Below are 23,730 nucleotides of genomic sequence, written 5' to 3' on the forward strand. Positions count from 1 at the left end.
TTTCTAAGAATCCAGGGCATTCTAAGGAAACTGGGTTAGGACATGCCTAAGCAACATGTTTCTGATTCTACACCATTTCCAAAGGCAATATATGTTATCAGTAACCCTTTTTTCTTTTTGGTATATGTATTGCAAATAAAAAATCATGGAAAAATCTAGGAGTTCTGTGATGAGAATTCACAGGATTAATTTCCTTTAATTAGAACAACTAGGGGCTCTTCGGGTACAGCACTGTATGGCAGAACATCCACATTCTAGTCTTTAGAACCTACAAATATGTTATCTTCTACGGCAAAGTAGACTTTGCAGATGTCATTAGTTAGGACCTTAAAATGGAGAGATTATCGTGAATTATCTGGATTAACTCAATCTAATCACACTGTTCCTTAAAAGCAGAGAAGGCAGTGGTCAGACAGGGGGCTGTGACCACGCAAAGCTTGGAGAAGGAGCCACAAGCCAAGAAATGTGGGTGCCTCTCAAAGCTGAAAGGGAAGATTCTCCCCTAGTGCCTTCAGACACTTTGATTTTAGCCCAGTGAGAATCTTGCTGGACTTCTAATCTACAGACAATAAATTTGTGTTGTTTTAAACTACTACAGTTGTGGCAATTTGTTTCAATGGCAATAGAAAACTAACATAATCACTATTCTCATGGCCTTCTTCACTAGAATTTCAGGAGCCAAATTGTATTTGAACTATTTAGCTGTTTAAAAATGTAGTGCTTTGAAGCAGACCTCACTACATTACTTTAAACTTTCAAAATGTAAAAAAGAGCTTTAAAAACAGCTTTGAGAGTTACTAGCATTGGTTTTTAGAGCCAACACAACTTTATTTAAATAGCACAGCTAGTCAATAGTAAATACCTCCCACAGCACCTTTTCCTTTCCAGAAGAACTTTACAAACCAAAGCAAACTAGGGTTAACCTATGAAGGTTTCTCTATGAATAAAATTATTTATTTTATTTCATCCACTTTCATATCCTGCTGCCATAAACAAGCAATTCTTTCAACCAAAACATTAATATAAATGCCTTTTTCTAAAAAACTGATTTAAAGTTGAGCTTAAACTGAGCTTGTTACATGTCCCTCCTTCCACCAATATATCCTTCTTAATGGCTAACACATGATTAAAATCATCAGGGAATAATCTTTGAGGTCAGTTTCAATGCCACAGCTCTGACATACCTAAGTTCATCCATTTCCCTCTTCTTCTTCATTTCTTCTTTTTCTCTCCTTTTCATTTCCTGAATTTGGGCTTTTTTCTCATTCCTCTCTTCACGATCTCTGCATTCTTTCTCTGCTGCTAGGTCTGGGAACCGCTCGACTTTGGTCTTTTCTAATCGGTTCAGGATCTCATTTACTTTCTTCTCCACTGTCACAATTTTTACCTTTAAGGGAGATAGGAGAAAAGATATTGCATCTTTTTGTTTTTTTCTCCCAGAAGAGGGGTGAGGCTTTCCAGGGGTTTAGCAACCCAGTTTAATTCCCTTTAGAAAACATATATCATGCTCAGCCCTCAACAACAATGGTGTCAGACAGAAAAGATAGGATACTCCATTCAGTATCAGGGCTCCGCCTCCTTCAGTGGCATAAAACACTTACATCCTTCTGCCTGTGAAAGCCTATCTGCCCCACATCCATGTCAGCTGTTTTCTTCAGGTTAGACCACGGCGTATATACCACATTAACGTTGTTCATCTTGCAGCCTGCCAAGAGAGACTGTCTTCAACATGCAGGCAGGATGAGACTGAGCAATGTGTTCCCTTACCCACTGGCAAACTGCCATAAGCCAACAAGGGAAACGGCTTAGAATGAACAGGCCACCCATTGTTTTGAACCACCAATACTCTTTCAAAAACCACCCACGAAAGGCAAATAGTAAAGCTGACAAAATTCAAACGGAAGTATTACTATGGCAAGTAGGGGTCCATGGATTAGCTTCAGGGACTCTCTAAAATTGGATGCAAAATTTATCATTGTGGTTTTTTTTTTTCAAGAGAAAAGGACTGAATATGTTTCCTCAGATTCTCAAAGAAGTCCTTGACTCTGAAGGTTAAGCAGCAATGGAAAGCCATGGCCTGGAACTCACAAGCCCTGGACTCTATCTGGGACTACCACAAGCTAGCTGAGCCTCTCTGGAGAAGTCCCCAGGCCCAATGAATCTCATGAAATGTGAGGAAATTGGACTAGTTTAATAGAGTTTTTGCTTTTCTTTCAGCAGTGGAACGCTTTTACCAAAGAAAACACAGAAGTCATCAAAGCAGAGGCGCTCTGGATGGAAGGAGTGCCAGGTACCCTGTTCACTCCTCCTCCTGCCCCTTCACTGCCTCCTCCACCACTCATGCCCTCTACCCCCAGTACCCTCCCTGGCAGCTCTGGAAATCACAGTTTAATCACTGGTCTGACACTCTCTCTGGTCCTTCCAAATTAGATGGCAAGAGATTTCAATGCTTATTAAATCCCCATGTACACTGGAAAAAGCTGGAAGACTGCTTTACCCAAGGGGTCAAGATTAACACCACCAAAAATGGCACAAAATGACATCATGTGCTGCCTGACTATAATGTGCAAAACTTCACTTACGTAATATTCCTGCCCCAAAGTGCATGATGGGATTCTAATCCAGAGGAAGCATCAGACAAACCCCAACTGTGGGTTAGTAATCCCATTACTACAACTGGTCTGTACTTTTTGACAGACAAAGCAGTATCTCTGGATTAAAGGAGATTAAAGAGAAGTAAATACAGCACAAGTAAATATAGCACATGGCCCTGGATCCAAAAAAAAAAAGCTATAAAGAAACAGTAGTGGGACAAGTGGCAAAACTTAAATATGGACTGTATATCAGAACACAGTATTCTATCCATGTTAAAATTCCTGAATTTTACCACTGTAATACAGTTATTTAAGACAATGTCCGTGTTCTTCAGAGGAACGTGTTCAAGGGTCATGATATCTACAATTTCGCTTCAGATGGTTCAGCTTAAAAGGTTAATGAGTATGCAATATATAAAGCAAATAAATATGGAAAAATTTAAAAATTGATGAATCTAAGTGAATGGTATATGGTAGCTGTACTATTCTTGCAACTTTTCTGTATATCTGAAAGTTTTTTCAAAATAAAGTTTCTTTAGAAAATCTCCATGTGCAAGGCACCGTGGGGGACACAAACATGACCAGACAATGAATCTTGCTCTCCACGACTCTAACGGAGCAGGGTAAGCACATAAATAACTTGGATTAAAAGGAGAACTGATCAAATGCTGTTGGAAAGCTACAGGAAACTGCTAAGACAGCACAGAGAAAGTGGGGCCACTCAAAGCTGAAGAAGGAAAAGGCTTCATCGAGGAGGCTCACAGAGCTCAGGGGTTACGGCAGAACACTTGAGCCAAATGGGGTGACATCAAATCCAGTCTCTACTGCGCTTTAGACCTCTAAGACCTTGAACAAGTTCCTTAATTCTCTTTAAGATCAGTTTCCTCCTCTATAAAATGAAAATAATATCTAACTCAACAGGGTGGATAATTTGTGAAGTACTTAGCACAGGGCCAGGCATGTAATTAACACTCCATCAGTGTTAGCAATTACTACCATCACTACACCTACTATGTGGACCTTGAATCTTAGCTTGAATCTGGACTCTGATGACCGACAAGGACAAACCTGAGGGCAGAGGGAACAATATAAGCCAGGTGCAAGGTCGGAAAACAGCAAATATTGGCTTTGGCTGTAGTGTGAAATACGTGAAGGGAAAGAAGTCTGCAGTCAAATCAGAGACGCTTAAATGCTGGCTTCAGAAGTCCAGACTGAACAGTTTAGGCCGAGGAGAGTCAAGACAGTTTCTAAACTTCTAAAAGTTTAATCTGGAAAGATTCACTGGGTGAACACAGAACAGGCTGACCTAAGATTCTGGACCTATGACCCAGAACAGGCTGATTCTATAGCGATAAACAAATTTACCCCCAAAGCCCTTGGTTCTGAGCACTGCAGGTGGTAAACTGGGGGAAAACTTTGTCCCTACAAAGTGCCACAAGTGGAATGTCCTCTGGAAATCTCATAGCAATGACCATTTTCTCCACTCCTTGGCACATCATCTTCTACTGACTCACAAGAGCAAGACCCTTGGGCTTAGCTCCTTATTTGCTAGCTGAGCAATCATTGCAGAAGGCTGAAGAGGAGAGAAACAGTAATTCAGTGTCATGACTCTTTGCTCCTCTTTGTTTTCTCTAGAATTAGTAAACTATGAAGAGATTAAGAAGAAAGCAGCTGGGCCAAGAATAAGGCCTCCAAAGCTCTTTTAACAAAGACATGTCTGCTAGCCAGCAGCATGGGAAGGGATAAGGACATGTGAAGGAAGTTGGAACACAGAAGGAAAGAATATAATGATTGTTTCAATTCTTCTTGTTATTTCAGTAACTGAAGATCTTAGCTGAAGATCTTAGCTGAAAGTCTTAAAAAATTCTGTTCTCCTCATAAAATGGAATGTCCCAAAATGTATTACAATTTGTTAACTTATAGAGTTGAAAATCAGTGGCTCTGTAAAGCAACAGTTCTACCTTCTTTGGCTAGGTGCTGACTCATCATTCAGGCTGCCTAAGTGAAGGTGTGGGAAGCACAGTCGGGGAAAGGGGAATGCTGCGCTGCTCTTGTCCTGTAATTGCCAAATCCTTGTCCTCTAATTGCCAACTCCTGGTACCTGTTATCAGCTGTGGGTCCGCCCCATGTTTATCTTCTTCCCAAACCACGATTGCTTTCCAACCTTCTGGAGCATCCCTCCACTCCATCTCAAGCCATAATAACCTCTACCCGATCTAGACCTGTGTTCTACATCCTAAAATCGGATCTACTGGCTCATTCTTAGCAGAGCACCACCTCCTGGTTTCGCTTCTTAAACCCCACCCCTACCCTACTAATCATCCTTCTTGACACTTCATGACTATTAGATGAAATATTGCATAGCAGAAATAAATACCAGGTAATCATCAAGCACAGTATGCCAGGCCCCACCTAAAACAGGCTAATTGTTCTCAACCCACGCTGCACAGGAGACTCACCCAGAGAGATTTTAAAAGCTGTGATATTTGGGAATCACCCCAGACCAACTAAATAAGATTCTCTTTGGTAGGGAGGGGAAGTAACAAGATCAACTGACTTGACAACTTCGCAATTTAAGAGCGAAAAAGTACGTAAGAGGAGGAGGGAAAGAAAAAGTAGAAAAGCATGATTTGGGGACTTTAATTCTAGAATCTAATGACAAATAATAGAAATAAAGATATCAAACAACATTAAAAATAAAGCCATAAAACACATTGTTCTTGCTTAGCTATCAAGATTACCAAATTTCCCGAAGTCTTTTTATAATAACACTAAGTACAGACGGATCTAGACAACCTTCTATTCAAGGTAAGGAAACAGTAAAAAGAGCCGAGATTTAGATAGGACCATCAAAATGACAGGGGTGGGGAGATCAATTTTTAGTTCTTTGACAGGTAGCAAAATTGCCATCCATCTTAAAGAACAAAACATGGCAAAGGCACAGCACATGTTATTCTTTGATGGAGGCCAAAGTCAACAGCATGCTCACTAAAATGCAATCCATTTCAGACACAGAGAAAGTCAGTGCTAATTCTAAAAACACCTCTAGGAAAACTGACCTTGAATGCTATTGGCCTTCACAAGGTGGGCACAGTCCATCAGCACTTCCTTTGGGATGTCTTCTATATTCTCTCCCTGAAACACAAAAATAAACCAATTGGTCCACTACCTCATTATCCATTGACACTGGAGCACTCAAAGGGCATTTGCTGCCTTACCTACTAGGCATGATTTTACTAAAAGCAGAGGTTCTTCAACCGTTACAGAACACTGAAAAGTAAATTTACTGTGTGCATTATGGGAATGTTTGTTTAAAATAAGAGAAGGCTGTAATATGAAAATGATTGACACTTAAGAAGTAAAAAAAAAAAACCAGGAAATAAAAAAAACTGCCAGAATATTAATTATAATTATGTCTGAGTAATTTTTATTCTCTTTCTTCTCATTCTGACTTCTAGAAACCTTGTGGGAAAATGATGCCTATTTTTGACAACTGGGGTCTTCCTGGCCGAGGTCCCTATGACCTTCCTTTCAAAAGAAAATGTGTAGTTTTAGTTCTCAGACATCTGGTAGGTCATCTATCCTCAGCTTCAATCAGGAAAAAAGTTCTGTTGTATAATCTCAACCATTCACTGTAAAGAAGAAATAACAGAAATGACACTGATCCTTTTTCTCTACAGAAATTTGTATCAAAATCAAAGATGAATAAGTGAGGTGATGCCCATTTTACAGATGCAGAAACAGGCCAGTTAAGTAACTTGCTCAGAGTCACGTGGTGAGTAAGCAGCAGAACCAGAATTCAAAGCCAGCAGTCTGGCCCCAGGGTCTGAATGAATCCCTTAGTCTTACTGCATTTTCAACTTCCTTGGTACCTACTAATTACAACGGCTATGTCATTTACTGCAGGAAATTAATCAGGTAAAAGTTTCTCAAGGAGCACACACTTTCAAACTGGGCACATTAGGCTAGGTTTAGGGGCTCGCGCCTGTAATCCCAGCACTTTGGGAAGCCAAGGCAGGAGGACAGCTTGAGCCCAGGTGTTCGAGACCAGCATGGGCAACACAGTGAGACCTCACATCTACCAAAAAAATTAAACTGAGCTCATTATGTGTTTCCAAAAGACAGTGAAATTGAACTTCTATTCAAACAAGTAATAATTGGTGGTAATGTGAACTCGGGACTACCACCAGTATTTTCCATCTTCTGACACAGCAGATCCCCCAAAGAAGACATTAATCTGACCCAAAATTAAACTTGGTAACACCATAATTTATTTTCTCTAAATCTAATAGTTCCAAAATGGCAAGAAGTTGCCTAAAAGCATTCAGAATTTTGCTCCAGCATAGAGTTCATAATCCTCTTTTCCTTCACCATATAGTCCTCAAAAACATAAATAGTATGAGATGGGGCACACTGTTTAACCTTGCTAGTAAACTAAAAAGTGAATATTATTGCCATAATGAAGTAGCATCTTATATTCATCAAAATGGTCAAAAGGTTTTTATTTTTATTTTTTAAGTTATAAAACCCAAAAAGGTTTGGGAAAACCTACAAAGAGTAGAGAGCATTTTAAACAAGCACAATACTTTCAGAGGGCAATCTGGCAAAAAAGCAGTTACCAAACTATGTACATCTTTTCACCCAGGAAATCCATTCCTAAGAATTATTCTAAGAGAATAATGAAAAACAAAAAACAAAAAATAAAACCAGAAGGTAGATTATGAAAAGTTATTTCTTGGTGATTCATAATGCTGAAAAATTATAAACAATCTATATTCTGACAAGGGAGTTTCATATTAATTGCAGCATATTATTAACTCAATGCAGCCAGTCAAAATAACAAATATGAAAATTATATAGTAACATAAAAAAGTTCATAAAATGTCACGTTAAAAAGTAATCTAATCAACCAGGGGATGTCAAGATGGAATGTGGACAAGAGAATTTAACTCTTATTACAAACATAGGATATAATGTCACTGAAAGGGGTGGGGAAAAAAAGTAGCTTACAGCTAACTTTGGAAAACGACGTGTTTTTGTTGTTGTTGTTGTTGTTCTTGAGACAGGGTCTTGCTCTGCTGCCCAGGCTGGAGTGCAGTAGTGTGATCATGGCTCACTGAAGCCTCAGCCTCCTGGGCTCAAGTGAGCCTCCTACCTCAGCCTCCCAAGTAACTGGGACCACAGGTGGGTATCCCACAACCAGCTACATTTTCTTTATTTTTTGTAGTGACAGGGTCTCCCTATGATGCCCAGGCTGGTCTTGATCTCCTGGGCTCAAGTGAGCCTCCTGGCTCAGCCTCCCCAAGTGCTACCATGGAAAACAATGTTTTGATTGGCAATGGTTTAAGGCAAAAAGACAACCTGTAGCAAAGGATGACAATCAGAGCCATCCCCATGAGCTCATGTTTAGCTTAATATAAGTACAGACGGAGAGATACAGAAACAATTACAGATATGTGCATATACATGGGTTAGTACACATACATGTATATCTCCTTCTGTCAGCTCAGAGGGCCGAAAAGCAATGACACTCCAGTGGTAACAGGCGCACCCAGAGCCCAGATCTTTTTAAATTTTTTCACATCAGACATGACAAGGTTCAAGGGTGGCACATGTCATACATGCACATGAACAGCCAATCATCACACTCATAAACTACAGAAGGATCCATCTAGATCTTGATTTCGAAACACCATTACCACTGGAAAGAACCAGGTTTCCTTGGAGAAATGCCCGATTCTAGAGCTGGGACGGGGAAAATACAAGACGAGCCTGGAGCTCTCTGCAGTGCCAAAAAGCAAGGATGTGCTCAAAGAACAAAAGGATGGGAGCATGTCAGAGGACATGGGAGCACACGGGAGCCCGCTGAAAGAGCTCCAGCTGAAGCTGCAACAATATCAGAGTAAAATAACCTGGTTCCAGAACATATCTCAAAGGATAAAATAAACACAGGAGTCTAGGCTGATGCAAATAAATGACTGAATAAATAAATAGGGGAAAAGAGACAAATGTTCCTTCCAGAATTCCAAATAATGTATATAGACACTCCCCTCTCCAGGAAGTAGTGCTTAATTCCATCCTCCACCTCCTTGAGTGTGGGCTGGACTTAGTGACTTGCTTCCAAATAAGAATACAGAAACGGGAAGAAAAGCAACCTTATAGAAGAGCAACATCCAAACACTACCCTGGCCAGGCCATCAAGGCTCATGTCATCAATGATAAGTCACGGTAATACACGCACCTGATATACTGTGACGAGACAGGCACTTCACCTCTGTGATATTCTCCCCCTAAACCCATAACCCATCTAGTCACGAGAAAAAATATCAGATAAATGCAAACTGAGCAATAGTCTACAAAACACCTGATCAGTACTTCTCAAACTGTCAAGGTCATAAAAAACAGAGAAAGAATGAGAAATTGTCATAGACTAGAGAAGACTAGGCAGACACAACTAAATGTAATATGGTACTCTAGACTGGCTACTACAACAAAAAGAGGGCATTAATAGAAAATTGGTGAAATCCAAATAAAGTCCAGAGTTTAGGTGACAGCAATGTGCCAAGGTTAGTTTCTTTGTCTTGACAAATCTACCATAGCAATGTAAGATGTTAACGATGGGGGAAACTAGGTGAAGGGTAGATGGGAACTCTGTATGACTCCTGCCACTTTTCTGTAAATCTAACATTTTTCCAAAGTTGAAAGTTTATCAAAAAGAAAGCAGTACACTCACAAGCATATATACCCTATGATTCAACTATATATAAAATATATGAATAGAGACAGATTGGAAAAATAGTGGTATTGTATTACTAGGGGCCATTAAATATTTTTTTCCTTTATTACTAGCATGTTCTTTTAAACTTCCTAAAGAAGCCTATGATAACTGGGAACACGGGCCTTTCACTGAGGCAGGAGAATCACATGAGCCACACATGATATCCACTGGAGGAGACAGAAAGTCTGGGAGTGTCCACTGAATCGAAAGAAAAGGAAAGCAGAGATGACAGCACACTGGAAGTGACAGGATAAGCAGTGCATCTAGCTGGGAAATACGTACACTGCCTCCTTCTACATCTCAAAAATCATTTAGAATGTTAGAGTGATTTTCTGGGTCAGAGGGAAGACAAGTCTTCATTTGTTAACTTTTAGATTTGCATACCAACTTATTACTTTAAGCAATTTAATTGCAAAGGATAAAGAACAAGATATGATGCATCATCAGGAGAAAAGTCAAGAATCCATGTTTAAATTCAGTTACCTTATGTAATCGAAGGTATACATGAGCCGAAGAGAGTTTGTCCACATGAAACCTACAAAGAATGAAAACCACTTTTAGCAAGAGGTACAAGACAATCAACTCCTCAGGCCACGTGCCATTTAAAGCATTCTGTTCTAAAAAGTCTTCACTCCATGCCTGCCACATGTGAAGCATCATGAGGAGTATAAAGCACAGTCACCACCTCCAAAGGGCTCCCCATCACCATGAAGAGGTACGAGAAACACTGAGTTATGGAGCTGTGAGTAAGTGCCAAGATGAGTAGAAATACTAAATATTAACTGTGCTGGGAAGGGTGATTTTTCAAGATATAAAAAGAACTATCAGTGATCAAAGGCTTCATGATAAAAAGGAGGCAGTGAGATATGGTTGGCCCCTGACTGAAGCATAGGACTTAGAGCAAAACCAAGGAAAGGAATTTCAGGTGAAAAGAGTGGGGGATGAAAGAAGTCAGCAAGTCTCCAATGCTGCCAGCCTGGGAGATTAGCAGAACCACAGTTTGGCGGAAACAGATGACAGTTTTGTTTGTGACATCCCAAATTTCAAGTGATAGCAAAACAATCCAAAGAGAATGTTGAATAGAGAGCTGGAAGAGTTAGGCGGGGCCTAAAGACGCTAAGCAGAACACCTCATTAAATGGGTTACAATTCAATAATGTAACCCAATAATTCACAAGCCCAGCAGTTCATCCGGCCCTATATTCTGACAGTGATACTAATATATGTCTCTTGGGTGAGCACTGCCCTTTACTGACATTGTCCTAAAAACATTCAGAATGTCCCCCACCCCTTAAATTTACCTTTCATGATGGCGCTATCACCTATCAATTAAACCTTTTAAAATCTATGCAACATTCAGGATACGAGATTTTCATGTTTTCAATTCACTAAATGAACTTGACTTTCTCTTTCCAATACCCGGAAATGTCCCCTCAGAATCCCAGCATCACACAACAAACAAGGTAACATGATTGCCACTTCGTGACTCTGTTAACTTTAGTTGATACGATTTGGATTTGCGTCCCCACCAAATCTCATGTCGAATTGTAATCCCCAATGTTAGAAGTGGGGCCTGGTGGGAGGTGACTGGATCATGCGGGTGGATTCTTCATGAATGGTTTAGCACCATCCCTTTAGTGCTATTCTTGTGATAGAGTTCTCATGAGATCTGTTTAAAAGTGTGTAGCCCCGGCACCCTGCTCCTGCCATGTAAGACGCCTCGCTTCCCCTTAGTGCTATTCTTGTGATAGAGTTCTCATGAGATCTGTTTAAAAGTGTGTAGCCCCGGCACCCTGCTCCTGCCATGTAAGACGCCTCGCTTCCCCTTTGCCTTCCGCCATGATTAAAAGTTCCAAGAGGCCTCCCAGAAACAGACACTGCCATGCTTCCTGTATAGCCTGCCAAACCATGAGCCAAATTAAACCTCTTTTCTTTATAAATTACCCCGTCTCAGGTATTTCTCTATAGCAATGCAAGACGGACTAATACATTAGTCATACTGCTTCCTTGGTCCTTACCTTTCCAGACTGAAGAATGTTCAGAAAATCCTAAAGAGGCATCATTACATCCCATTATGTATCTCTAGCCATTTTCTTAAGCACTAATAAATGTTTTAGAGGTGAAAATGGTCACCTTCACACCTAGTACAAGATGTAGACTGTATGATTCTATATAAAAGTGCCCTCTTTAAAGAGGTTAATCTTGCTATTCACTATGCATACAGAAAAATATTAGGCACTTTTGGCACACAGTTTATAATGACTCTAGGTTTTACTCTTAATCATTAGTGATAGCCAGAAATGGACATAACATCTTATTTGACTTATATTTCTCCAAGTGGTTCACTTACTCATTTGCATTCCCATGTGAGAGATTCATATTAATTATCACCTTCAGCTGGACATTTTCCAGCCAGAAAAACCTGTGCTTTTTGCAAATCTAAAAATTACATATCTCATTATCCCTTTTCAGAATCTTAGGAAAATATCACACTAGTAACCAAGATAACTGAAAAGTAACTTCTCCCATTCCAACTTTTATTTGCCTTAAGCCAGTTCTCTATTTACAACATCTTCTTCCCTATGTACCTATAGTAGATTGAATTCTGATTTTTCTTAAAGGTCTATGATATAGAATTTTGTCAAAAGAAATACCCAAATAATTCAATATATATTTAATGATATTCATACATAAGTAGAGAAAGAACCAAAACACACACAGGAATATCACTGCCAAAATACAGCAACTTTACCGATATACATCAATTTCAGGTTTGTATATGATAGATACACCTAGACAAAGGGCAGGGGAAAATGGATGAAAGTATAAGAGAAAAAATCCAGCTCTATAAACAAACTATCTTGAGCAAGTTTCCTTAAAACAGAAGCAAACGACTTCTCAAATCTTTCTAAACGTTTACTCAAAGTTTAAATTATAGCCATAGTTCCCTCTTATCCTTGTTATCTTCCTCTCCCTGTTACCCTTTTCTGAATGCAGAGACAAGAAACTTCCCTAAATGAGCATCAACTGCCTGAGGATACAGATTCAGGGCCCTGGAGCTGGGCTGTCCAATTACTTAAAGCTGAGTCTGTGGAAACACTAATCATTAGGAAGTCTGGACACAGTAAATACACACTATTTCTATTTTCCTACATATAAAGATGAATTTAGGGCCGGGCACAGTGGCTCACGCCTGTAGTGCCAGCACTTTGGGACACCAAGGTGGGAGGATCACTTCAGGTCAGGGGTTGGAGACCAGCCTGGCCAACATGGTGAAATCCCATCTCTACTAAAAATACAAAAAAATTAGCTGGGCACGGTGGCAGGTGCCTGTAGTCCCAGCTACTCGGGAGGCTGAAGCAGGAGAATCGCTTGAACCCGGGAGGTGGAGGTTGCATTGAGCTGAGATGGCACCACTGCACTCCAGCCTGGGAGACAGAGCGAGACTCTGTCTCAAAAAAAAAAAAAAAAAAAAATTGCCTGGTGTGGTGGTACATGCCTGTAATCCCAGCTACTTGGGAGGCTGACACAGGAGAATAGCTTGAACCCGGGAGGTGGAGGTTACACTGAGTCAAGATTGCATCACTGCACTCCAGCCTGGGTGACAGAGCAAGACTCTGTCTCAAAAAAAAAAAAAAAAGATGAATTTAGTTCCATTCTCACGGATTCCTAGGAAAACCCTTTGCTTAAAAGCCTCAGGAGGTTTTCTGGGATAAATTCAGATGCTGACATTCACAGAGGTAATGAATGATTCAAAAGCTCCACAAAGTGAAGCAGGCGAACACCCCACCCTGGAATGGTGATCAACTCAGCATCATTCTTAGCACTCCCTGGAATATGTCCAAAATTGACATCTGGAATGGGTTTTGAGGTCTACACCTACTCACATCACACCTCAAATGTAGCTTCTGAAGGTAAAAGCCAATCATATCCAACAACAGTCATTCAACTCAAGACTACTAAAGGGGGTCAAAATGGGCCTCTCGGTATCTGTAGACCAATTTGGGAAGTACTAATCACAATGAAATGAAAAACTGAGGTCATAATTTATTGGACGTGGGTTGTAAACTGGAAATTTCTCTTCCATTTATTTAATTAAACAAATGAAAGTCAGGTAGAAGGCTGTGGTACACTGATTTTCAGGCTGCATCTGATTATGTAACCTTCTCTATGCAGGTATTTATGCCTCAAACCTGATAGGTTAAAAATTTCCATCAGCTAACTGCCTAACAGGTGCAGCCATTCTTATTCCAGCCACTCTTATTCCCATGAGAGTCTGGAGATCGCTGGTCTTTAAAAACACCTGAAAATCATCCAGCTGGGTGTGGCAGGAGCTCAAAATGGAGATAACCGTGATGTGGCCATTGTAGGGAAATGTCCATGGAAACTGCTTCTACACTGGCAGAGTCAATTAGGAAATCAACAAATATTTACTGAATACCTACTATGTGCCAGGACCTATGCTAGGTACTGGGAATATAGTAGTTAATGAAATAGGTGATCATTGTCCTCATACAGCTTACTGTCTCAGGCCCTAGGAAGGCGGGCAGCCCCAGTCTGGATGTTTTCAGCATTGCACCCTGCCCACTTGAGGCAAGAGAGCACCAAGCAGGGTTTAACGTGATGACATATTTGGATTTAGAAGACAGGCTATTGTGCTGGAATAGGGACCAGATTTAAAAAGCCTTTAAAATTCCTTTGTTCCGGCTGGGCGCAGTGGCTCACGCCTGTAATCCCAGCACTTTGGGAGGCCAACGCGGGTGGATCACCTGAGGTTAGGAGTTCGAGACCAGCCTGGCCAACGTGGTGATAGCCCCAGTCTCTACTAAAAATGCAAAAAATTAGCCAGTCATGATGGTGGGCGCCTGTAGTCCCAGCTACTCGGGAGGCTGAGGCAGAAGAATCTCTTGAACTCGGGAGGCAGAGGTTAAGTGAACCGAGATCGTGCCATTGCACTCCAGCCTGGGCAACAAGGGCGAAACTCTGTCTCAAAAAAAAAAAGAAAATTAAATCAACTCTTCTAAAAAGCAGTAGCCTCAACTCTATCACTAGAGGGAATTAAGTGAAGGGTCTGTGTCCACATTTGGAGAAAAGAGGTCCAGAGAGAGCTGCAGCAACAGCCTGGGAGAAGAAAGGAGTTGAAGCCAAAAGAGCAGCAGCCTGGAGGAGACAGAAGCAGTGACTTAGAACCAGAGCCAGAGCCAGTAGCAGACAGAGCAGACCCAGTCAGTTTCTCTTAACCTTAATTTCCTCATCTGAAAAAATGGGCATAATATTAATATCTATTTCACAGGGTTGTTGTGAAGTTAAATGTATTAATGGAGGTAAACACTTAGTAGTATTTGGCATATAGAAAGTGCTTGACAGATGTTCACTATCATAATAAAGCAAACGGGACCCAGGTGCCTTTATCTTCAGGGATAGCATTTGGTAGGAGGTATGAGGAGTCAGGAAGATGATATCCCACTCCATAGGCAGGACTGTGCTCCAGAAGAGAGACAATACTAGGGTCAGAGTCAGTGGTGGAAGCTGAAGATGAAGAAAAAGAAAGTAGACTGGGTGTGACAGTGTTATAGGACAGAAGCCCATGTATTCATAAAAGGTCCCAGGTCTGAATGGTAGAAGTCTATGTGGTGTTCTAAGACAGAGAAAAGAATTCCGCTTAAATGAAGTCTTTTTGTTTGTTTGGTATTCTTTTTTTTGGACTGGGTTTTGTGAGCAAAATAAATGATCTCAAAAGGAGACTAAGAAAGTATATGTTATTATTTAAAACAGTTCGCATAAATTGTTTTAGAAAGAAGGCGTCGGGGTTGGATCAAGACAGAGCTAAAATCATCAGGGAGTTTAGAAGACAAAGGGGAACAAGTGTGCTTCCTTTAAAGCTGGACGGGTAAGAACCTCCGTCTATTCCATCCGCATGGATGCTTGTATCTATTTTCTTCATTGCTTCATGTGAAGTCTTCATGAACACTCAAGAACAGTGGCCTGAATATTTAAGTGAGGTGTGGTCTCAGTAACTTACTATGGCGTGGAGACAAAAAGGAGGAAAAAGAAGGCCTGTGTCCTAGAGGCCTTTGCTCTCAAGCCTGAGATCAAACCCAAAAACATCATTTCCAACTTGCAAGGTAATTAGAAATGAAGGGAACTGGCAGTCAGCTGTTTACCCCTGAAGACCCATAGAACCACAGTACAAAGCAAGATTCTAGTTTGAATGCTTGGCCAAGTCTAAGAAAGGCAATGATGATCTACAGAGGGCAGAACCAAAATTGTTACTTACCAGATATCTTCAGGCCAGCCATGCTTGATCAGATCTTCATCTGCAATGAGATATGAGAAACAAAAGAAACAAAAACTGTCAAATGAAGATATGCCAGGGTTTATAAGTTAAGAATGGGAGAAATGTCAGCTCCTCCCACAAATTTCTCTCTCCCTCAATGAAGAAGAGTAATTCAGAGGCCTTGATGCTTGAAAATACAGAAAAAAAAATAATTTTCACAATTGAACAATATGAACTTTATAATTTTTATAAATTTATATAATACTTCTAATCTAAAGCTCAGATATTATTTCTATATGAAGATAATAAAACTAACACTGACAAAACAAAGCAACCAATACATTAGATGTTTCAGAAAATCAATTCACCTAATAATACTTAAACATTAAAAAGAACTGGCTGAAACTTTCAAGCAATATTTTACTTCTTTAAGAAAAAATAACTTGATTATAAAATTACAGAAAATTTAAAACAAAACAAACATTAGAAGTATAAAAAGAAAATAAAAATCACCTTAAATTCTATCACATATGGAAATAAAACACAAGAAGAAATAGCTAACAGAGTGAAAAGTAATTGTCTGGGGAGGTAGTGGGTGGGGTGGAACATGGGTATTAAGAAGGATTTTTTTTTTAATTCTAAGCATTCTATCACTACTTGACTTTTTAAACTATGTATTTGTTAGATACAAATAAAAATAAAGTTCTTTGGGAACAATGACTACCTAATTCTCTTATATGAATAAACTTTTCTATTGTTGGCCCTTGGTTTGTTTCTAATTAGAAATGCTTCGATAAATTTTTTAAATAAAGTTGTCCATATTTCTGATTATTTCCTTAAGGTATATTTCTAAAAGCTAAAGTATTCGCTCAAAGTGAATGCACATTTTTTAAGGCTAATATATATCACTACATAAAGGTTATATCAATAAATATTTCTTACAGCCATATTAATAATTAATAATAATTCTGTTTAATACAGAATTATTTAAGTATTAAATGCCAATTTAAAAATTATAAACGATATTGGGCACAGTGGCTCACGCCTGTAATCCCAGCACTTTGGGAGGCTGAGGCGAGCAGATCACCTGAGGTCAGGAGTTTGAGACCAGCTTGGCCAACATGGCGAAACCCCATCTCCACTAAAATTACAGAAATTAGCCAGGCATGGTAGCACATGCCTGTAGCCCCAGCCACTTGGGAGGCTGAGGTGGGAGAATTGCTTGAATCCAGGAGGTGAAGGTTGCAGTGAGCTGAAATCACGCCACTGCACTCCAGCCTGGGTGACAGAGTGAGAAACTGTCTCAAAAAAATAAATAAATAAATAAATTGTGAATGATTCATATGTGATGATTTAAAATGTACCCAAGAAAGTATGGTCTATATAATTTGAATGGGGTATTTACCGTCCAGAAAAGGAAAAGCAAAAGGAAGACACATCTTGGGTGAAGGCACTCATAACAGTCGTAGACACTATGAGTTTTCTGAAAGGCTTTCTAATGCTTTAAGTAGGACTGAGCAAATAGCCAAAAGGTAAGCAAAAAAAGGAAAGAGAAATTTAAAAAAATCTCTTTCCCTCAGTCAGGCAAAGTTTGGCTCCCTGATGACACCTGCTGGCTGATAAAAACAACAAACCTGAAAGCTTTTCAGTGAAAGTAAATCATTCCACTTAAATTGATCGTTCTATCGAGTTCTTGGCCTGAAGTCATAAACACTATTAGAAATACATGTAATGGGCTAGGAATGCCAGACAATGGGGTGATTTAGAGAAGTAATGTCCGTTCTTACAAGGCAACCTAGGAAAAGTTGATATCTCCAAATGACCCTAAGAGTTCCTAGGGAAAAAGTGTTCCATACATACATACATTCACTTATTTCAGACAACAGATTCTCGCTGTCTCTTAAGCTGGAATGCAGTGGCATGATCACGGCTCACTGCAGCCTACCTCCCAGGCTCAAGCGATCTTCCTGCCTCAGCCTCCAGAGTAGCAAGGACAACAGGTGTGCGTCACTATGCCCAGCTAATATTTTCTTTTATTGTTGTTTTTTGTAGAGACAGGGTCTCCCTATGTTGCCCAGGCAGGTCTCGAACTCCTGGGCTCAAGTGATCCTCTCGCCTGAGGCTGTCAAAGTGTTGGGATTACAGGCGTGAGCCACCATGTCTGGCCTCTTACGTTTTTTTCTACAAAGGTTTTAATGACAGCAAAATGCCACTCCAGAGGGCTCTAAAAATATCATCTAAATTTATATCTGTGACATGAATTATGCATCTAGATTTGTATCTATATATTCCCACAACAGACATTCAAAGGATTCCACAATCTAGTCCATCCTAACCCACTCCTCCACAAAGCCTTCTCAGCTTTCAATCACATTTACTATCTCTGATCTGTCTACTTCTACAGCATTTACTATTCATGTTACTTCATTTTGTCTATACTTTTTAAAAAACAGACCTTAGTACTTTTTTGTGATAATAAAGTTGTGACATTAACTTTGGGTGTGACTTAATGGTGAAGCAGTCTATAGCATATTAATACTTGAGTTTTATATTTCTCCTACTAACCCATAAATCATCACAAGTAACATTGATTGTTAAAGCATTTTTCTTACGTAGCTTAGGAGGTGCTGCTGTCTCCCTATGTGAGCTTGTTTTGTTTCTCCAAAGCTAGTTTATCAAAGTAGGTGAAAACTCAGAACCAGCAAACTGGGTGGGGGCATGGAAGCTGGTGAGTGAGAGATAACACTTACCTGCTGAAAATTTCAAAATCAAATGCTTTTGAAAACTTACTTTCATATTTATCTTTTCCCATGTAAATAGTGTAGGCAGATGAATTAACTAAGATAAAACAAAAATAAAAAACAATTAGTAACTTCATCACCAACAAAATTGTTTCATGTGAAAAACAAGTGACAATTCTTAGATTAGGGGTTGGCAAACCATGGCCCATAATCCAAATCCAGCCTACCACCTGTTTTTGGACAGCCCTTGAGCTAAGAATGGTTTTTACGTTTTCAAAGGGTTGGAAAAAAAGCAAAACAAAGAAGAATAAGCCACGGAGATTGTAGGTGACGCACAAAGCCTAAAATATTTACTACCTGGCCCCAAAAGAAAAAGTTTACCATCCTTACTAATAGCTACTTTCCTACTTTCTCAGGGTTACAGTTCAGTGGTATCGCCAGTCCAATCCTATACTTTTGCCTTCTTTAAGAGTAAAAAAAAAAAAAAAAAAAAAGAAAAGAAAAGAAAACTAAACACCACAACTAAGTTCCCATGTTTACCAAAGTTTTATTTTGCATAATTGTATTTAGCCAATATTACCCATATTCCAGGTGTGCTGCATATTCTAACAGGCTCTCTATCACATTCAGGGAGACCATGACTCTCCAACTTCTAAACCAGTGACTCTGACCCCTGATCTACATTAGAATCATGTAATTATGCCCCAGCTCCACCTCAGATCAACTAAATTCAAATCTCTGGTGGGCAAGAGTGAGCATCTGTGTTTTCTAAAACCCTTCCAAGTGATTCTAATGTAAGGTCAGGGTTAGAAACAACTGTCCTAACTCAAGTGGAATCTTCTGGGTATGGCTTATCCTAGAAATGACATTTGCTTTACCAAGGTGGTGTTTTATTGCAGACGTCCCTACCTTGGATTCCTACCGAAATTATAACTGAGTGCCAGGTTTCAAAGCTAGTCTACCAAAACTTGTTTGATCCAATTGGACTAAACTCCTGAATTCATAGACACTGGGCCCTCAGGCTACAAAGCCTGTGATGGAGAAGTACTGAAGCATAATACACACTGAAGCAAAGTACTGATAAGTGCAGGGTTGGGCTGGACAGTCTGTTGGCTATCACTCCACAGCACAGAACACACTCATGTACCTGGAGCCCTGAAGGACAAAGAGCAATACGCTCTCCTAAATTAAAAAGCCTTTTATCAGAGAGATTCCCTGTACTTTCAGTAATGAGAAGCTTCTTAAATGATCAATCCTAGTTGCCTTTCTTGGGGGAGAGAAAACTAATTCCTTTGTTTAACATTTATAATAACTAAAGTCCAGAAGTAGTTGAGAAAAGTACCTTGAAAGAATGTGTGCATCGCCAAGTTTATAGAAATGCTTGTCTATTACTGAGCATTGTAGTACCTTGATCAGGCCTTAGTGTAGCATGTAACAAATGCCAAAAGGGTGGGAATAAAACTAAAAAGCATTTCAGATTTTCTCTGCATGGCCTGGCAATAGTTCAAGTGTATACCCTTTCAATCCTATAACGTCACTACCTATAATGTTACCATAATAGAGTACCAAAATACTCCACCAAGCAATAATCTTTTTACAATCTAAACACCCCTTAATAGAGATTCTTTAAATATATTATAGATTTGAACATCCATAAACAAAATATCATGTATCCATTAAAAAGAAACGGCAGGTGAAGAAATTAAGTATCAGAACAGTATTTTTGTGTATCTATATATGATTCAATTTATAAAAAATAAATGATTATAATGGTGTGTGTGTATATACATACACATACATGTTTTATTTTTATATAAGCACATACTTTATATGTATGGAAGCATAAACATTTTTTAACAAGTTACTTTGGTTAGCCTGCTATAAAACATACAGATGGCTTTTGTAATTAGAACAGAATTTTCAAAATAACAATATAGGCCAGGTGCAGTGGCTCATGCCTGTAATCCCAGCACTTCAGGAGGCCGCGGTGGGCAGATCACTTGAGGCCAGAAGTTTGAGACCAGCCCGGCCAACATGTTGAAACCCCATCTCTACTAAAAATACAAAAATTAGCCAGGTGTGGTGGCACACGCCAGTGGTTGCAGCTACTGGAGAGGCTGAGGCATGAGGACTGCTTGAACCTGGGAGGCAGAGGTTGCAGTGAGCCAAGATCGTGCCACTGCACTCCAGCCTGAGTGACAGCAAGACTGTCTCAAAAAAGAAAAAAGAATAACTGATATAAAATATTAATAAAGTTGTCTCTGCAGGCCAAGCTATCTAAGCTAACAGAGCCAAAAGAATAACAGAGGAATGTTTTGATGGTTGACTTATTAAATAAGGTGATTGAGAAAATGGCCATAACAAACCTAAAGTGAGTGGCATTCTACAAAGTAATTCAACTAACAATGCCATGAAAGACAAAGACTGAGCAATTGCTTGCGATTAGAGGAGGCTACAGAATAATGACACCTGAAGAATGCAACAATGATTTGTAAGGTATTTTTTGTTACAAATACATCATTAGGACACTAATGGGAACTGAATAAAGCCTGTTGATTAGATAATAGCATTGCTGCAATGTTAATTTCCTAATTTTGATCATGAAAAATGTCTTTTGAGAAGAGAATGCCCTTGATTTTAGAAAATAAATCTGAAGCATTCAGGGGTTAACTGCAACTTACTAACAAACGTTTCAGGAAAAAGGTGTGTGCAAGAGAAAAAATAGAGAAAAAGAGAAACGGAAAAAGAAAGACAAGGCATGTGGTAAAATGTCAGAATTTGTAGTCACAGTGGCTCACGTCTGTAATCCCACCACTTTGGGAGGCTGAGGCAGGCGGATTACTTGGGCCCAGGAGCTCGGGACCATCCTGGGCAATATGAGGAAACCCTGTCTCTATAAAAAAATTTTTTTAAATTAGCTGGGTGTGGTGGCTAAAGTGGGAGGATCACTTGAGCCCAAGAAGTTGAGGCTGCAATAAGCTGTGACTGCACCACTACACTTGCCACTACACTTCAGCCTGGGTGACAGAGCGAGACTGTCTCAAAAAAAATTGGGGTACTCTGGGAGAATATACAGGAAATCTTTTACTATACTGGCAACTTCTCTGAAAGACTGAAATTATGTCATAATAGAAAATTAGTCTGGGCGCAGGGGCTCATGCATGTAATCCCAACACTTTGGGAGGTTGAAGCGGGAGGATGACTTGAGGTCAGGAGTTCAAGACCAGCCTGGCCAATATGGTGAAACCCTGTCTCCACTAAAAATTCAAACATTAGCCAGTCGTAGTAGCATATGCCTGTAATCCCAGCTACTCAGGAGGCTAAGGCAAGAGAATTGCTTGAACCTAGGAGGCAGAAGTCGCAGTGAGTCGAGATCATGCCACTGCACTCCAGCCTGGGCGACAGAGCAAGACTCCATCTCAAAAAAAAAAAGAAGATGAAAAATAAAAAGGAACATCACTGCTGCACAACAAGTCTGAATTGAGTTCCTTTCCATGTTAAGAAGGAAAAGTAAACTGAATTATTCTAGTTCATTTGTTATTCTCATCTAAATAATATGGTTGATTAGTACTGGAACCGGTTATTTGGAAGACACTTGACTTACGGGTAGCAACCAACCCAACTTCAGAGGTGATCTGATTATTTCACAATTTATAGAACAACCTACTTTTAGGTAGATGATATTAACAGGTATTAAAAGTACAAGTGGACTTTGAGCCAAGTATCTATAATCAGATGGTCTTAAATGTGACACTGGACATATTAGACTAATGTTCAATTATTCCCTTATGAGAGCATGAAAGAATGAAAATGGAACACATTTTAGTCAGATATTAATCATAAAATGCAAAAGAACAACTTCCTATGAAGATTTTCTTCCCATTTTAAAAAAGTTTTTATGCAGTAAAAACCATCAGTTAGTTAAAAACTTGGCAAGCCACACAAATTCATTTCCTGAAGATTCTATATATTTGTTTCTATACTGCCAATATGTAAAGTTTCATTACTATTTTACTGAGAAAGTTAGGATTTTTCCATTAACTTTGCAGTTTTAAAAGATCAGCTGCACAAGTGCACTTTTATTAGGCTTAGAGGCCAAATATTTTTCTAACAGGAAACAGTTCTGACATTATAATGGAAGTCAATGAAAAAAAACAGGACCCACAAATCTAATGAAGCATTTTGCTCTATTAAGGGTAGATGTGTATGTGTGACTAGCACTTAAAGAATTTAGAGTAACTTTAAGGGGAATAGAACAGCATAAAATACATTCAGTACCTATACACCCTGCCTGTATATTTGTTTTTCCATTGTTGGGTTTATATGGATATCTATGTTGTTGAAGATTCATGACTGGAGAAGTTATAAAGAGATGCCTGAGTTGCCAAGGATGAAAATGCTTAGAAGCCTATAAGGGTATATGATTTTTTAGGCTGGTTTTGAATTTTGTTTCTAGTAATTTTAATAATATGGGTAAAACAAACCACATGTACAGAGACAGAGAAATAGCTCATGGCACACACTGTGGAAGGCTAAACTACCGAGCAAAATAAGGAGATGTCAGTGTGATGAAGGTGGAAGAGTAGGGTCTGTGAGTTACAACTTCCCTGGGCCTCAATTTTACTTCTAAAGAGAAAGTATCGCCTTATTCAAACCCACACAAACAATGTGGAACTAGTTTCACTTAAATCCTACCTTTTGGCTGAGCGTGGTGATTCACGCCTTTAATCCTAGCACTTTGGAAGGCCGAGGCGGGTGGATCACTTGAGGTAAGGAGTTCGAGACTAGCCTGGCCAACATGGTGAAACCCCATTTCTACTAACAAAATACAAAAATTAGCCAGGCATGGTGGCGTGTGCCTGTAATCCCAGCTACTTGGGAGACTGAGGCAGTAGAATTGCTTGAACCCAGGAGGTAGAGGTTTCAGTGAACTGAGATCACGCCACCGTACTCTAGCCCAAGTGACAGAGGGAGACTCCATCTCAAAAAAACAAAAAACAAAACAAAACAAAAACTCACCTTTTGTAATTCCAGCAGTTTGGGAGGCTGAGGTGGGCAGATCACTTGAACTCAGGAGTTCAAGACCAGCCTGAGCAACATGATGAAACCCCATCTTTACTAAAAATGCAAAAATCAGCCAGGCATGTTGGCTGGTCCCTGTAATCCTAGCTGTACCAGAATCGCTTGAACCCAGGAGATGGAGGTTGCAGTAAGCCGAGATCGTGCCACTGCACTCTAGCTTGGGTAACAAAACAAGACTCCGTCTCAAAAATAAATAAATAAAATAAATCTCACCTTTAGACCGGGCGCAGTGGTTCATGCCGGTAATCCCAGCACTTTG

At 39.6% G+C, this 23,730-nt stretch overlaps 1 protein-coding gene and 1 pseudogene across 4 annotated transcripts in view; both read right to left on the reverse strand.

Moving 5' to 3' along the window:
* Positions 1-23,730, reverse strand: part of CCDC25 (coiled-coil domain containing 25) — a 37,712-nt gene that overhangs the window by 11,811 nt on the left and 2,171 nt on the right. For 2 of the 4 annotated variants that reach the window (XM_054497357.2, XM_054497358.2), the window contains exons 2-7: positions 18,439-18,486; positions 15,649-15,688; positions 9,856-9,907; positions 5,654-5,729; positions 1,602-1,705; positions 1,185-1,387 (exon numbers count right to left, since the gene is read on the reverse strand). In XM_054497357.2, coding sequence (XP_054353332.1) covers positions 1,185-1,387; positions 1,602-1,705; positions 5,654-5,729; positions 9,856-9,907; positions 15,649-15,688; positions 18,439-18,486 — 523 coding nt within the window. Of the gene's footprint in view, positions 1-1,184; positions 1,388-1,601; positions 1,706-5,653; positions 5,730-9,855; positions 9,908-15,648; positions 15,689-18,438; positions 18,488-23,730 lie in introns of those variants that run through there. The other 2 variants (XM_054497359.2, XM_054497360.2) reach the window with 2 other exon arrangements.
* LOC129043342 (small nucleolar RNA U13) lies at positions 8,171-8,261 on the reverse strand (annotated as a pseudogene).

The sequence above is a fragment of the Pongo pygmaeus genome, chromosome 7 (assembly GCF_028885625.2).
Source record: "Pongo pygmaeus isolate AG05252 chromosome 7, NHGRI_mPonPyg2-v2.0_pri, whole genome shotgun sequence".
NCBI classification, from domain to species: Eukaryota; Metazoa; Chordata; class Mammalia; order Primates; family Hominidae; genus Pongo; species Pongo pygmaeus.